General features: G+C 40.6%; 1 protein-coding gene across 10 annotated transcripts in view; it reads left to right on the forward strand.

The window, feature by feature from the left end:
- Positions 1-17,576, forward strand: part of LOC139532514 (adhesion G-protein coupled receptor G7-like) — a 73,199-nt gene that overhangs the window by 16,251 nt on the left and 39,372 nt on the right. For 3 of the 10 annotated variants that reach the window (XR_011666589.1, XR_011666590.1, XR_011666588.1), the window contains exons 3-6: positions 15,911-16,015; positions 16,549-16,658; positions 17,145-17,288; positions 17,408-17,501. Coding sequence is in view for 5 of the 10 variants with exons in the window: in XM_071330217.1 (XP_071186318.1) it covers positions 10,120-10,156; positions 12,718-13,014; positions 15,911-16,015; positions 16,549-16,658; positions 17,145-17,288; positions 17,408-17,493 (779 nt within the window). In the remaining 5 variants the exon portion in view is untranslated. Of the gene's footprint in view, positions 1-6,088; positions 6,224-6,446; positions 6,898-10,025; positions 10,157-12,717; positions 13,015-15,910; positions 16,016-16,548; positions 16,671-17,144; positions 17,289-17,407; positions 17,502-17,576 lie in introns of those variants that run through there. The other 7 variants (XR_011666587.1, XR_011666586.1, XM_071330214.1 and 4 more) reach the window with 5 other exon arrangements.

A 17,576-nucleotide genomic window follows, 5' to 3' on the forward strand; every position in this document is an offset into this window, starting at 1 on the left:
ATCATATTCCTTCAATTCGCAAGAGGCTGAATTTATCTCACAGGAGAAAGCATCCTAGCGAGCAAAACAGCGCCCTCTGTCTCTCTACATGTAGGCAATCTATCTGATGCTGTCTGGTTCAAACGAGTATGACATTGTTGCCTCACTTAGCATTGAAGGCAAGGGAAGCCAGCCATCAGTGACAAAAAAAAGTTTACAAAAAATGTGCCAAAAGGTTGACCGTACGTATCGTTTGGATCGTAACAAAATCCATACGTAAATTGTTAGGATCGTAAGAAAAGCCATGCGTGAAACATGAAATGTAAACGTCAAATTTAATCTGTGAACGTACAAACACCATGTTACGATTACAGACTAACATTTTAGGCTTGAAAAAATCTTGTGTTACAGTTCTGACGTACAACAATACCTTTCAGAGTTTTGGCTGTCTCCATTCTCTATTACTCATCAGTTCTCTACAGCATGAGCATACTGTATCTCTGGCCTGATCACCAACAACGACAAGACAGCCTCAACGTGATCAAGACAAAGGAGATGATTGTGGCCTACAGGAAAAAGAGGACTGAGCACGCCCCCATTCTCGTCGACGGGGCTGTAGTGGAGCAGGTTGAGAGCTTCAAGTTCCTTGGTGTCCACATCACCAACAAACTAACATGGTCCAAGCACACCAAGACAGTTGTGAAGAGGGCACGACAAAACCTATTCCCCCTCAGGAGACTGAAAAGATTTAGCATGGGTCCTGAGATCCTCAAAAGGTTCTACAGCTGCACCATCGAGAGCATCCTGACTGGTTGCATCACTGTCTGGTATGGCAACTGCTTGGCCTCCGACCCCAAGGCACTACAAAGTGCAGTGCAAATGGCCCAGTACATCATTGGGGCCAAGCTTCCTGCCATCCAGGGCCTCTATAGCAGGCAGTGTCAGAGGAAGGCCCTAAAAGACTCCGGCCACCCTAGTCATGGACTGTTCTCTCTGCTACCGCACGGCAAGCGGTACCGGAGCGCCAAGTCTAGGTCCAAGAGGCTTCTAAACAGCTTCTATCCCCAAGCCATAAGACTTCTGAACATCTAATCAAATGGCTACCCAGCCTATTTGCAATGCCGCTCCCCTCTCCTCCTCTTTTACACCGCTGCCACTCTCTGTTGTTGTCATCTATGCATAGTCACTTTAATAACTCTATATACATGTACAGTACATATTACCTCAACTAACCGGTGTCCCCGCACATTGACTCTGTACCGGTACCCCCCTGTATATAGTCTCGCTATTGTTATTTTACTGCTGCTCTTAAATTACTTGTTACTTTTATTTCTTATTCTTATCCGTATTTTTTTAACTGCATTGTTGGTTAGGGGCTTGTAAGTAAGCATTTCACTGTAAGGTGAATCAAACCTGTTGTATTCGGCACATGTGACTAATACAATTTGATTTGATTTGCCTACTAGCCAAATAAAGTGCAGAGCATGCATGATGCGTACAACTCATCATTCCAACATTTTTTAACATTTAATTAATCCTTCATTCAGTTCAGTCAATCAGTATGTCATCAATTCTGTCATTTGTCTGAGTTGCAATAGGAACTAAATCGAAGAGAATAGAACAGTCATCCATTTGTTTATTGAAATAATTTATTCTCCAATGTTTTTTAGCCTATCACTTTAATAATTCAATGTTTTATTTAGGCCTATCTTACAAAAAAAATAAGCCTTCAACTTGTAGGCATTGCAATTTAGGCTATCCTTTTGGGTACTGGTGTCTTGCGGAAGAATTTTAGAACTCTGTTTGTGTTTTATAACTGTTTTTATAATAGGCCTCCCCTCACAGGCCTCCAGAAATAGTTCCTAAATAAAACATTTACAAAATAGTTGAAGAAGCACATGCAGTGGCTGATAAGGAAAACAGATCTGGCAATAAGAATAGGCTATAGATAGTCTTGACCATTTGGGACCCCTTGGGTATTTCGCTCAAGACAGGTTATAGCCAAGACTTAATCAATATTTTGTTTTGTCTCATTTATTGATATGGATATAGCCTCTGCGTAAGGGGGTTGTGTAACGCAAATGGCTTTGACAAGCCTACATACAGAGTGGAATTTGCAAATACAACAATCAAAATGCCTAATACAAGGCCTACAGTCCGTGCTCCCAAATAGTGGAATTTTTTTAAATTTATTTTATTTAACTAGTCAAGTCAGTTAAGAACAAATTCTTATTTTCAATTATGGCCTAGGAACAGTGGGTTAACTGCCTTGTTCAGGGGCAGAACGGTAGATTCTTACCTTGTCTGCTCAGGGATTTGATCTTGCAACCTTTCAGTTGATCACATGATCACCACAGTAGTTCCACGCGGCTATACAAATAAATTATGCAGTTATATGGCCATTAAATAACACAACAGCATTGCATATTTAATGAGCAGAATAGGCCTAAATCATATTTACTTTCTATTTTGCAGCTCAGGTGGTTATTCTAGACAAAGCTCTTCTGTGTCTTCACAGTATTATTCTCACAGTCATTTGCTGAAGGCCCAAGCCTATACTACGCCATCTACTGGTATAACGTCGTTATCTAATTCCGTTCTAAAACAACCTCTAGACTTTTATTTTGGAAATTAAACTGGAACCTGCAAAGCAACTGACATGCTCCGCGAGCGTTGCAAAATAAATGTACACATACATGTTATTCAATCATTGCATCCAAACTGCTCGCACGCGTCAACGAGCGTCTGTATAACCAGGCGCTAAAATAGAACTTGGTTCTATTTGTGACGCTTGATTTGCTGCAAGTCCCGCCTCTCCCATCTCCTCATTGGTTTTTAGGAGCATATACCCACATGGTGTGATTGAAAGATGAACTGAGGTCCACACTCCAGTCGGTAATGGTAATGCTAGGTTGAGAGGAGAGATTACTAAAAACAAACTTTTATCTGTGAATTAATTGTCGGAGAAGAGGATTTTGTGCATTTTAGGTAAAATAACAACCCAATGTTTATATCCCAGGGCAAATTAGCTAGCTAAATTGGCATACATGTTTAATGCTTTTCGACCTGACCCCAAACTAATATAGTTGGTTCAGAGTTTGTTTTGATATTTCAACCTGCGTGTCCTGATTGCATCTGGTGTGGGTGGACAAAATCAACATGTGAGCGGTCTGGTCAGCATGTTAGCGAGCTAACTTAGTTACTCTTTGATAACTTAATAGAAAAACGAATAACAACAATCAATAACTTATTTCTATATCTAGGTACTGGATGTGAGTCCTTGACTAGGGCAACCTTGTGGACAGGTAACGTTCTCCTCCTTGCTAGCTACCAATTACCATAACGGTATTTGGTAGTTAAACAGTGGCTAGCTTGACACTGAGGCTTACTCCTTGCACAACAAAGTGTAATTTTGTCAGTGACATGAGCTAACTAGCTAGGCCATATCATATGCCATGAGCAGAGATCGACTGTGTAAGCTAGTTAGTTAGCTAGCTTCGTGTCATTAGCTAGCTAGTGCTATCTAGATTTACATTAGCTACCTAAATGTGAAGTAAACTCAACTGAGGAGTAATAATTGACAACACAATCCTTACATGAGAATTAGGCGGACCAGCACCATGTCCCTCTGCCATGTCGCTCTTCTCACACAGACTTATTGCTACTCTGGCGGGAGCATGTGGACTCAGTTCGAACTACGAATAGAGAACGGAGACTTGAAAATGTGCAGAATACCTCTTTCTGGTTTCCCTGACTTCTGTTTTTTATACTGTGTTATGCTTGTTCACGTAGCACTCCTCACAGGTGTTACGTTTTTTGTTGGTATTTGGTATTTTATTAGGATCCCCATTAGCTGTTGCAAAAGCAGCAGCTACTCTTCCTGGGGTCCACACAAAACATGAAACATAATACAGAATGACATAATACAGAACATCAACAGACAAGAACAGCTCAAGGACAGAACTACATACATTTTTAGAAAGGCACACGTAGCCTACATATCAATGCATACACACAAACTATCTAGGTCAAATAGGGGAGAGGTGTTGTGCCGCGAGGTGTTGCTTTATCTGTTTTTGAAACCAGGTTTGCTGTTTATTTGAGCAATATGAGATGGAAGGAAGTTCCATGCAATAAGGGCTCTATATAATACTGTACGTTTTCTTGAATTTGTTGTGGATTTGGGGACTATGAAAAGACCCATGGTGGCATGTCTGGTGGGATAAGTGTGTGTGTGTGTCAGAGCTGTGTGTAAGTTGACAATGCAAACAACTTGGGATTTAACACATTAATGTTTCTTATAAAAAGAAGAAGCGATGCAGTCAGTCTCTCCTCAACTCATAGCCAAGAGAGACTGGCATGCATAGTATCTATATTTTTATAGCCCTCTGATTACAATTAAGAGCAAAACGTGCCACTCTGTTCTGGGCCAGCTAAAGCTTTTCTTCAGGCTAGGGTATATTTCTCAATTTCAGCCTGACTGACGTGCCCAAAGTAAACTGCCTGTTGCTCAGGCCCTGAAGCCAGGATATGCATATAATTGGTACCATTGGAAAGAACTCTGAAGTTTGTAGAAATGTTAAAATAATAGGAGACTATAACACAATAGATATGGTAGGAGAAATTCCAAAGAAAAACCCTTTTTTTTTTTTGAGGATTAAATAGAAACGTATTTTGACTTGTTTTAACAAAGTTTAGCGGTAGCTTTTTTGGATTCCTTTCTCTGCAAATCGATGGCGCCAACTAAACAGACTTTTTGGGATATAAAGAAGGATTTTATCTAACAAAACGACACTGTCACAATTGTCATCGGGAGAAGGAGAGGAGGACCAAGGTGCAGCGTGGTAAGTGTTCATATTTTTTATAAAACAACTGAACACTGAACAAAACAACAAAAACAACAAACGAACAGTCCTGTAAGGTGACGAAAAAAGACTAAACAGAAAATAATCACCCACAACTCAAAATGGTAAAACAGGCTACCTAAGTATGGCTCTCAATCAGAGACAACGATAGACAGCTGCCTCTGATTGAGAACCATTACAGGCCAAACACATATAAAAGGAAAACCTAGACCTACAACATAGAATACCCACCCACATCACACCCTGACCAAACTAAAAATAGAAACATACAAAGCAATCTACGGTCAGGGCGTGACAACTACATGTTGTAGCTGGGACCCTTTGGATGACAAATCAGAGGAAGATTTTCAAAAAGAAGTGAATATTTAATTGCTATTTGTGAATTTATTAAACCTGTGCCGGTGGAAAAATATTTTGATGTGGGGCGCCGTCCTCAAACAATCGCATGGCATGCTTTCGCTGTAAAGCCTACTGTAAATCGGACAGTGCAGTTAGATTAACAAGGATTTAAGCTTTTAACAGATATAAGACATTTGTATGTTCATAAATGTTTAATATCCATCATTTTTATTATTATTAATTTGAATTGCGCGCCCTCCAGTTTCACCGGAAGTTGTCCTGCTAGCGGGACGCCTAGCCTTATTAAGTTTTTTCAACAACAGGTTATGGTCAATAATATTAAAGGCAGCACTGAAATCTAACAGTACAGCTCCCACAATCTTCTTATTATCAATTTCTTTCAACCAATCATCAGTCATTTGTGTCAGTGCAGTACATGTTGAGTGCCCTTCTCAGTTGTCAATGCCAGGAGGTTTGTCATTATTGACCGTTAACAATAATTTTTCTACCTCTCCCACACTAACTTTACAAAATTAAAACTTGCACTGCTTTTATTTCATTATTTGTTTTTTATGCATGAATATAATTGCTCACTGTTTGTCGTGGGCATTTCCTGCCTAAGTTTGCAGACTTTGCCAGTGAAATAATCATTAAAATAATTGGCAACATCAAATGGTTTTGTGATGAATAAAACATCTGATTCGATGAAAGATGGAGATGAATTTGTCTTTTTGCCCATAATTTAATTTAAAGTACTACATATTTCTTTATATCATTGATTTTGGCTTCATAATAAAGTTTCTTCTTCTTTTTGTTGAGTTTAGTCACATAATTTCTCAATTTGCAGTAAGTAAGCCAGTCAGATGTACAGCCAGACTTATTAGCCACTCCCTTTGCCCCATCCCTTTCAACCATACAGTTTTTAAATTCCTCTTCAATCCATGGAGCCTTAACAGTCAGTTTCTTAACAAGTGGATGTTTGTCAATAATTGGAAGAAGCAATTTCATAAATTCAGATGAAACTGGCAAAACTCTGAAAGGTATTATTATGTCAGATTTGTTCAAGCCTAAAATGTTTGTCTGTAATCGTAACGTGGTGTTCATATGTTCACAGATGAAATTTCACGTTTACGTTTCACACTTCTTATGAGCCTAACAATTTACATATGGATTTTCTTACTATCCTAACGATGCCTACGTTAAACCTTTTGGCAGCTATCTGGCTCCATACTGGCTCACCCAAAAAAAGTGTCAAGGAAAGCAAGCTTGGATTTTGGCGTCACTCCTTTCAAATTCCATTGACAGCATACTCATTGACTGATAAACTTGAATTGTTGCTTCTCGTTGTGTTGTTGTCCTCCGGTGGCTAGCTAGCAAAAAAAATTCCCTTTCCTAAATTAGCCATGGATGGAGATAGGGATTTGCACATGTGGTTTTATTTATCCTCCGTAATGGCCAATTATTATAATGGCATTGTTGTGCCAGAGAGGATGGAAGTTCAATATGTAGCTACAGTAACGTTAGATGTAGAATGCTAATGTTTTAACTCGCTAATGTTGCCTCGAATTGAAGTTAGGCTAGCGAACAAGCATTTTAGCCAGGTAGCCAAAGACAACAAACAAATAAAAACGTGTACTGCTGTATGACAGAGTGATAGACCATGTCCTCAACATGAAAGCGAGGAGGATGGCATTGGCGTTTCTCTACAAGTAGGGTGAGTCAACATGTTTTTCTACTTGCACACAGAAATCAGAACCAGGACAGCCACATATTTAGCTTACGTTGATTGGACTAAATTGTTTTTGGTATCTTTTTGTTGTGACTGTATTAGACAAAGCAGAGGTGATTTAATGATAAAATATTGAAGTTGAAATGGTGCTGGAATAGTGGAGGCAGCTCCTGTTTTCTTTGCGACTTGCGGTAACACTGGTTCTAATTCAATAGTAGTTTAGTGGTCATAAAATGTCGAAACATTAACTTGCTTGACAATGCTGTAGGTCATGTAACTAACTGTCTGTTACTGTTCACGCAATATGCTTTGTGGACTTCATTGGACAGAGCTATACGGTTTTGTGATAAAACAATGGTGTGGTTGAATTTATTCTGCCACTTTGTCTTATTGTCTCGGCCTTTAGACCTATATATCACGGTCGCAAAGCATATTAATTAACAGGTTATAGCACAATTATCACAACACAGGTTGTAATATGGCATTTTTGGGGGGGGCTTGGCCAGGCACCGCTGCTGATAGTCTACACCTGTTGATTACGAAGCATGTGACAAGTACAATTTTATTTTATTTTGACGCAGCCTCTGTCTACCTTCAACTGCCATGTGGTGGTGCCAAACTCTTCCTCTAAAGGATGATTTCTTATGGCAGTGGAACGTCCATCCAAACTGTTCACCAGTCTTCCTCATTAATGTGCATATAAATAGAGATGTTTATGAAAACACTGAGCATATTCACTGTCACTTATGTATGTCTAATTTCAAGAATTCAAGGTTCACTTGTTTCATAAGGTTCATTTAGGGGTACATTCTTAGAGAACTGCGAAACATTTAGCCTATTTTAGGGAAAACAGTGTTTTACTTTTTATTTTATTTTATCAATGAGTTCTGCCTTAGAGCCTTCATTAGGGCCAATAGGCTGTCCTGTCATCTACCTGGTACCCTCACCTCCATTATCTCATCTCCTGGCTCTGGAGCCTGTGGACAGATTAAGACTTGAGTTGTCTGAGACTCCAGGGTTTAATGTTGACCTGTCCTGCTGCCTTTAGAAACCCATCCTCTTTATATCTCATCCTTATCTATGGAGCTGGCTGCCATAATCTGTCCTGCAAGGGATAGTGCGCTAGCTACCTCCAGTCTTAGCCATATGTTCCAATTATCTCTCCTTCCTCCACAAGTTGGCACTTGTTCACTGATTTGAAAGGAAATGACTGGAATAATAAATATGGTAGAAACTCCCACTAGAACAGCGATGGACAACTTTGATGGGGGTGGGGACCACAAGACATCTGAACTCATCATGAGGGGCTGCAGTGGCTCGCGGGTCTACCTAACCTTGGGGCGGCAGGTAGACTAGTGGTTAGAGCGTTGAACTAGTAACCAAAAGGTTGCAAGATCGAATCCCCGAGCTGACAAGGTAAAAATCTGTTGTTCTGCCCCTGAACAAGGCAGTTAACCCACTGTTCCTAGGCCGTCATTGAAAATAAGAATTAGTTCTTAACTGACTTGCCTAGTTAAATAAAGGTAAAAAAAATAAATTAACTCATCCACACATACAGTCAGAGCCTTTTGGGGGCCCTAAGTGGAATTTTGTGTGTTTGTGTGTCCCACCTTGCGAGCACAGAGTTTTAGCGCCCCCCCCCCCCTAATAACAATGGAGAGGGAAAAAAGTACGTTTTAGAATTCATTTCCTGATATTCTACACAATTTGCCATGGGGAGGAGCGATTTTGTAACTTAACTAATTTCATGGAATTCTAATAATTTGCAATTGGGTGGAGAGAAATTTTTTCAGCTAATTTCCTGAAATGTCTCACCCAACTATAGGATGGAGAGAAATGTTTGCAGTTTTTATTATGATATCTGAGTGAGAGTTTCTTTCAAAATCAATTGGGCCCCTCCCCAGTTGGTAATTCAACCATGATTACTACAAGTTTAGATCGCTGGCTAGACTATCTTACCAGTCTAAACAAATGTTAGCTGACGTGGGCTAATTGAGTGACTGTCAAGTGACTGACATAACAAGAGAGAAACTGCTGATGCACAACCAAACATTGAAATTGCACCTTGTGTTTTCTACTATTCTAACTTTCAACAGTAAGTTGAGAACCCGACTGAGTTCCTCATTTTTTTCCCTTTCATTTTTGGAAATGTATTCGTGGGCCAACACCTGACCAGCAGTTTCCCATCCCTGCTTTGGACAGGGCCTCTGCGAATCCAATGTTTTTAGATTTGTGGGTGAAATAGTGAACGAGTGTACACTTCAGGAGGCAGGAGTTATAGTTGGGACATACCCATGACTAGGTCAGGGCATGATGTGGCCTTCATGAGAGGAGGCATCCAGAGCTGAACGGAAAGGGTTAAGAGAAAGGCAAGAGCAGTGGTCAGATTGCGTCCATATGGTTGTGTGCTGGTGTCAATGCACATTTTCATGTTGACAGTATTCAACAATTCAATTGTTTCTAAATGAGATGTACATTGTTAAATAACAATAAATGGCTATGCTGTAGCAGCTTTGCGTCTAGGCTATTATTGAATGAATTAATAATGTCAATGTAACGGCATCATTTGTCATCTCTGCAGTTGGATTCATCTGTCTTATTACCATGGTTACTTAAGGAACAACTTCCTTTCATTGGAACAGTTTTCTCTTTGTATATGATGAGTTTTGTGTTACATGTACTTCAGCATTGAACCCCTGTTCTAGAGAAGTACACCTTCTAGTGGCCTTAAATTCTAATCCAGACCTCCAAGACAGTTATCACCTTTTTTATCTAACCCTCGAATCAGGAGATCTAATTACCCCTGCTCTAGTGGAAAAATGTTTTTCTGTTTACCAAAACATGTACTGTACCTTCCCAGCTGCAACAAATAATGGTTTGCATAGAGAAGGTTAATGCTATTGGTTGACTGGTCCTCGCAGTATTCATCCATGTGTATCTAATTTATTCATCCAGTCATATCTAATCTATTTTCAAAGAATTTGTGTCATTGTCTTTACTGATCCTGTTGACAACGTTGATGTACAGTACTTCCCCCTTCCCCCAGTAATGTACAGAACTTCCCCCTTAATTTCAATAGTAAATCATTAACTGGTATCTGCACGTCACTGCAGTCTCTGTGACAGGTGGAGAGCAGCACAGCATTAGACCAACAGACGTCCTAATAATGTGCAGTCTGCTGACACTGGATGACTGGAAACAGCAGAGATGAAGGAGCTATGGATTATGGCTGTCTTTGCTACAGGTAAGACTTGCTCTATATTTGATTCATTCAGGGTGATTTAAGAGGTTCAGGCTACACTGAGTGAACAAAACATTAAGAACACCTGCTCTTTTCCCTTATTGATGTCTCTTGTTAAATCCACTTCAATCAGTGTAGATGAAGGGGAGGAGACATGGATTGTGTTTGTGTGCCATTCAGAGGGTGAATGGGCAAGACAAAAGATTTAAGTGCCTGTGAACGGGGTATGGTAGTAGGTACCAAGCGCACCGGTTTGTGTCAAGAACTGCAACGCTGCTGGGTTTTTCACGCTCAACTGTTTCTGTGTGTATCAGAAATGGTCCACCACTCAAAGGACATCCAGCCAACTTTACACAACTGTGGGAAGCATTGGAGTCAACATGGGCCAGCATCCTTGTGGAATGCTTTTGACACCTTGTAGTGTCCATGCCCTGATGAGCCGAGGCTGTTCTGAGGGCTAAGGGGGGGGGGGTGGGGGGTGTTCCTAATGTTTGGTATACTCAGTGTTTGATGCTGGGGTTAAGTTTCTTGTATGATGGAGAACTGTATCGGAAAATTGCTTTTCCTTCCGGTGTGCAAAGATGTATGATACATTTAACTTATCAATTGATTATAACCTTACTGTTTTTACAGTTTGGTTTATGAATTTTGAAGTTGAGTTTTTCTTAAATGATTGATTGATGTTATGTCTTTTTGCTGCGAAGGATATACAGTTGAAGTCGGAAGTGTACATACACCTTACACGCCAAATATACATACACAAATATACATACATGCCAAATATATTTAAACTCAGTTTTTCACTATTCCTGACATTTCATCCTAGTAAAAATTCCCTGTCTTAGCTCAGTTAGGATCACCACTTTATTTTAAGAATGTGAAATGTCAGAATAATAGTAGAGAGAATTATTTATTTCAGCTTTTATTTCTTTCATCACATTTCCAGTGGGTCAGAAGTTTACATACACTCAATTAGTATTTGGTAGCATTGCCTTTAAATTGTTTAACTTGGGTCAGACATTTCGGGTAGCCTTCCACAAGCTTCCCACAATAAGTTAGGTGAATTTTGGCCCATTCCTCCTGACAGAGCTGGTGAAACTGAGTCAGGTTTGTAGGCCTCCTTGCTCGCACACGTTTTTTCAGTTCTGCCCACACATTTTCTATGGGATTGAGGTCATTACTTTGTGATGGCCACTCCAATACCTTGACTTTGTTGGAAGTATAGTTGTGGTCATTGTCCATTTGGAAGACCCATTTGCGACCAAGCTTTAACTTCCTGACTGATGTCTTGAGATGTTGCTTAAATATATCCACATAATTTTCCTGCCTCATGATGCCATCTATTTTGTGAAGTGCACCAGTCCCTCCTGCATCAAAGTACCCCCACAACATGATGCTGCTACTCCCGTGCTTCACAGTTGGGATGTTGTTCTTCGGCTTGCAACCCTCCCCCTTTTTCCTCCAAACGTAACGATGGTCATTATGGCCAAACAGTTCTATTTTTGTTTCATCAGACCAGAGGACATTTCTCAAAAAAGTACAAACTTTGTCCCCATGTGCAGCTGCAAACCAGAGTCTGGCTTTTTTATGGCGGTTTTGGAGCGGTGGCTTCTTCCTTGCTGAGCAGCCTTTCAGGTTATGTCGATTTATAGGACTCGTTTTACTGTGGATATAGATACTTTTGTACCTGTTTCCTCCAGCATCTTCACAAGGTCCTTTGCTGTTGTTCTGGGATTAATTTGTACTTTTCGCACCAAAGTACGTTCATTTCTAGGAGACAGAACGCGTCTCCTTCCTGAGCGGTATGATGGCTGCATGTTCCCATGGTGTTTATAGTTGCGTACTATTGTTTGTACAGATGAACGTGGTACCTTGGCTGATTTCTTTGGATTTTCCCATGATGTCAAGCAAAGAGGCGCTGCGTTTGTAGGTAGGCCTTGAAATACATCCACAGAAACACCTCCAAATTAACTAAAATTATGTAATTTAGCCTATCAGATGCTTCTAAAGCCATGACATAATTTTCTGGAATTTTCCAAGCTGTCAACTTAGTGTATGTTAACTTCTGGCCCACTGGAATTGTGATACAGTGAAATAATCTTTCTGTAAACAATTGTTGGAAAAATTACTTGTGTCATGCACAAAGTAGATGTCCTAACCGACTTGCCAAAACTATAGTTTGTTAACAAGAAATTTGTGGAGTGGTTGAAAAACGAGTGTTAATGACTCCAACCTAAGTGTATGTAAACTTCCGACTTCAACTGTATTAGTGTCTATGAAGACATTGTTTCAGTTTATTTTTTATGCAGACACTATTGACTGTAAATCGACTACTGTCAGGTCTCAGATACAGTTGATAACAGAGTAGCCTTTGCTATCAACTGTCAACCATTTATTGGCAGTGATAAAGATTTATTTCTGTCATAAAGTACAGTAGAAAACATTTCTACACTGATGCAGACACAATGAAACTGGAACAGCATGGATCATCTTCTATGATTATAGGAACTGACACTATGTATCCTTGTTTATGTGGTTTACTGAGTTAATGATCTTTTTTAAAGTCTCTTTTCCACAGGGGGATCTCACCACATCATCTGTCATTCCAACCACCATTGACATAACTACCCCAACTACTACTGCCCCTTTAATCCCTGAACCTCCATTTACTGACACTCCAACTACTGGTTACCTAAATACTTCTGGTCTTCCAACTACTGGTTACCCTACCTCTATCCCTATCACCAGTACCAGTCTCCCCTCTCCCACCACAACCCCTCTGAACTGTATCAACGGTGGTGAGCTGCAGAGTGGAGTCTGTATCTGTCCTGATGAGTGGACCGGAGAGATCTGTTCAGAGGGTAAATCCTCACACTGACACTATACCTAACCCTGGATCTACCATTCAGACTCCTCCACAATACTACACTACTATACCTAACCCTGGAACTACCATTCCGACTCCACTCCATAATACTACACTACTATACCTAATAGAGGTCTACCAAATAATCGGAAGGGCCAATTAATTAGGGCCGATTTCAAGTTTTCATATCAATCGGTAATCTGCATTTTTGGGCCCATTGCACAAGGAGACTGTGTGGCAGGCTGACTACCTGTTACGCGAGTGCAGCAAGGAGCCAAGATAAGTTGCTAGCTAGCATTAAACTTATCTTATAAAAAACAATCAATCTTAACATAATCACTAGTTAACTACACATGGTACTGTAACAGCAATATTTAGACTTAGGGATGCCACCTGTTAGATAAAATACGTAACGGTTCCGTATTTCACAGAAAAAATAAACGTTTTGTTTTCGAAATGATAGTTTACGGATTTGACCATATTAATGACCTATGGCTTATTTTCCGTGTGTTTATTATAATTATGTCTATGATTTGAAAGAGCAGTCTGACTGGGCGGTGGTAGGCAGCAGCAGGCTCGTTAGCATTCATTCAAACAGCACTTCGCTGTGCTTCAAGCGTTGCGCTGTTTATGACTTCAAGCCTATCAACTCCCGAGATTAGGCTGGCAATACTATAGTGCCTATAAGAACATCCAATAGTCAAAGGTATATGAAATACAAATGGTATAGAGAGAAATAGCCTATAATTCCTATAATAACTACAACCTAAAACTTATTACCTGGGAATATTGAAGACTCATGTTAAAAGGAACCACCAGCTTTCATATGTTCTCATGTTCTGAGCAAGGAACTTAATAAACGTTAGCTTTTCTACATGGCAAGTATTGCACTTTTACTTTCTTCTCCAACACTTTGTTTTTGCATTATTTAAATCAAATTGAACATGTTTAATTATTTATTTGAGACTAAATAGATTTTATTGATGTATTATATTAAGTTAAAATAAGTGTTCATTCAGTATTGTTGTAATTGTCATTATTACAAATATATATATATATTAAAAATCGTCCGATTTAATCGGTATCGGCTTTATTTGGTCTTCCAATAATCGGTATCGGCGTTGAAAAATCATAATCGGAAGACCTCTAATACCTAACCCTGGATCTACCATTGACTCCACTCCACACCACTACACTACTATACTGTACAGTCGTGGCTAAAAGTTTTGAGAATGACACAAATATTAATTTCCACAAAGTTTGCTGCTTCAATGTCTTTAGATATTTTTGTCAGATGTTACTATGAAATACTGAAGTATAATTACAATAATTTCATAAGTGTCAAAGGCTTTTATTGACAATTACATGAAGTTGATGCAAAGAGTCAATATTTGCAGTGTTGACCCTTCTTTTTCAAGACTTCTGCAATCCGCCCTGGCAATTAACTTCTGGGCCACATCCTGACTGATGGCAGCCCATTCTTGCATAGTCAATGCTTGGAGTTTGTCAGAATTTGTGGGTTTTTGTTTGTCCACCCACCTCTTGAGGATTGACCGCAAGTTCTCAATGGGATTAAAGTCTGGGTAGTTTCCTGGCCATGGACCCAAAATATCGATGTTTTGTTCCCCGAGCCACTTAGTTATCACTTTTGCCTAATGGCAAGGTGCTCCATCATGCTGGAAAAGGCATTGTTCGTCACCAAACTGTTCCTGGATGGTTGGGAGAAGTTGCTCTCGGAGGATGTGTTGGTACCATTCTTTATTCATGGCTGTGTTCTTAGCCAAAATTGTGAGTGAGCCCACTCCCTTGGCTGAGAAGCAACCCCACACATGAATGGTCTCAGGATGCTTTACTGTTGGCATAACACAGGACTGATGGGAGCGCTCACCTTGTCTTCTCCAGACAAGTTTTTTTCCGGATGCCCCAAACAATCGGAAAGGGGATTCATCAGAGAAAATGACTTTACCCCAGTCCTCAGCAGTCCAATCCCTGTACCTTTTGCAGAATATCAATCTGTCCCTGATGTTTTTCCTGGAGAGAAGTGGCTTCTTCGCTGCACTTCTTGACACCAGGCCATCTTCCAAAAGTCTTCGCCTCACTGTGCGTGCAGATGCACTCACACCTGCCTGCTGCCATTCCCGAGCAAGCTTTGTACTGGTGGTGCCCCGATCCCGCAGCTGAATCAACTTTAGGAGATGGTCCTGGCGCTTGCTGGACTTTCTTGGGCGCCCTGAAGCCTTCTTCACAACAATTGAACCGCTCTCCTTGAAGTTGTTGATGATCTGATAAATGGTTGATTTAGGTGCAATCTTACTGGCAGCAATACCCTTGCCTGTGAAGCCCTTTTGTGCAAAGCAATGATAACGGAACGTGTTTCCTTACAGGTATCCATGGTTGACAGTGGAAGAACAATGATTCCAAGCACCACCCTCCTTTTGAAGTTTCCAGTCTGTTATTTGAACTCAATCAGCATGACAGAGTGATCTCCAGCCTTGTCCTCGTCAACACTCACACCTGTGTTAATGAGAGAATCACTGACATGATGTCAGCTGGTCCTTTTTGTGGCAGGGCTGAAATGCAGCGGAAATGTTTTTGGGGGATTCAGTTCATTTGTATGGCAAAGAGGGACTTTGCAATAATTGCAAATCATCTGATCACTCTTCATAACATTCTGGAGTATATGCAAATTGCGATCATACAAACTGAGGCAGCAGACTTTGTGAAAAATAATATTTGTGTAATTCTCAAAAGTTTTGGCCACGACTGTACATAACCCTGGATCTCACGATCACAGTCCACAACACTATTCCTTGGATCTCACATTCAGAATGTGTATTTCATGTTTGCAGTCACACATTTGGTCCATGTTGAAATATATATTTTTTCGATAGAGAATTTCTGCAATTCCACCAGCAAGGATGGATTCACCTTCCCAAGAACAACAGTTGGCTGGTCTGCTTATTCAGAAGAGTTATGTGATGAGAAGACAACCAGTGGTATGTTACTTTTATTCACCTAAAATGAAACCATTTTTTTATTTGTTACAATCCTAATGAATGTTGTATTAGGTAACACTAATCTTGATTATATTTTTTATTTAATAATACTTTTTTTCTCATCCAATTTTGTGGTATCCAATTATTAGTTTGTGTCATCCCATCGCTGCAACTCCCGTACGGGAGGTCGAGAGCCGTGCGTCCTCCGAAACACAACCCAGCCAAGCCGCACTTCTTCTTGACACAATGCCCGCTTAACCCGGAAGCCAGCCGCACCAATGTGTCGGAGGAAACACCGTGCCAGCGTGCACTGCGCCCGGCCTGCCAGTATGCATGCGATGGGACAAGAACATCCCTGCCGGGCACACCCTCCCCTAACCCGGGCGACGCTGGGCCAATTGTGCGCCGCCCCATGGGTCTCCCGGTCGCAGCTGGCTGCGACAGAGCCTGGACTCGAACCAGGATCACTAGTGGCACAGTGCCTTAGACCACTCTGGAGGCCCTTGATTACCTTTTTGTCTTGTTTCCTCCAGCCGGTTTACCAGAAGCCTCAGCAAGATGTTTAAATGACACTGGATCTCCAATGTTTGGTTCTCCTCACATTCTGCAGTGTGAATTTACCCTCAGTGACATTCAAGGAAATGTACGTCAATAGGTATATTTTTTTAATTATCTTGATTTATGACCAGTCTCAATTTAGCATTCATCTTTCTTTGGGTCAGTTACAGTTATCATTATGAGGAGTGGATCTTACAGTGTGAAGATCAGTAACAACTGGCTCTTACCTTCAGATCATGTATTCTGTTCCTTTATTCTGCTTAACAGTTGATGAGGAACATTCTTATTTTATTTGTGTTTTACATTACTTTTTATTTAGTCATTTAGCAGATGCTCTTATCTACAGCGACTTACAGTAGGGAGTGCATACATTTTCATACTGTTGCCCTGTGGGAATCAAACCCACAACCCTGGTGTTGCAAGTGCCATGTTCTACCAACTGAGCTACATAGTTAGTAGTGGTAATGTAATATCCAAATGTACTCACAGTTCAGCATGTTGCTGCCACTTGTACAATGTTCTGTTGAAAAACAAAAATAAAATGAATAAAAATCATTCTGTCTCTATTCAGATCTCCAGCAGTTCAGGTGATTTACTACAGTTAGCCTTCAGTACTCAGATCCTGACCTCCCAACCAGAGCAGCTGTCAGCTGACAACATCACCACAGCAGCTCAGATAGCTAACACGATGCTTCAGTCTGCAAACATCACAGAGGTAAAACATGTTTTGAAATCAAGTCGTGAACTATGACATGTTCTGGAGAGAAACGTGAGGTTGTTACTGCAGTGATTTGAACACTTGAGGGTCATCCCCTGGTTTTGATCATGTTGCAGGCCATCGCAGTGGCAGCTGTAACTACCATCAGTCAGCTGCTGAATGCCAGTGAGGAGAGTACACAGGAGAGAGACGCTGTCCAAAAGTACTGGAGTGTGTGTGTGCATGGGTGGTGGTGTGTGTTTGTGTGCCTCTGTGCGTGTCTGCATGGTGCATGTACACTGTTTT

The sequence above is a fragment of the Salvelinus alpinus genome, chromosome 10 (genome assembly GCF_045679555.1).
Source record: "Salvelinus alpinus chromosome 10, SLU_Salpinus.1, whole genome shotgun sequence".
Lineage (NCBI taxonomy): Eukaryota > Metazoa > Chordata > Actinopteri > Salmoniformes > Salmonidae > Salvelinus > Salvelinus alpinus.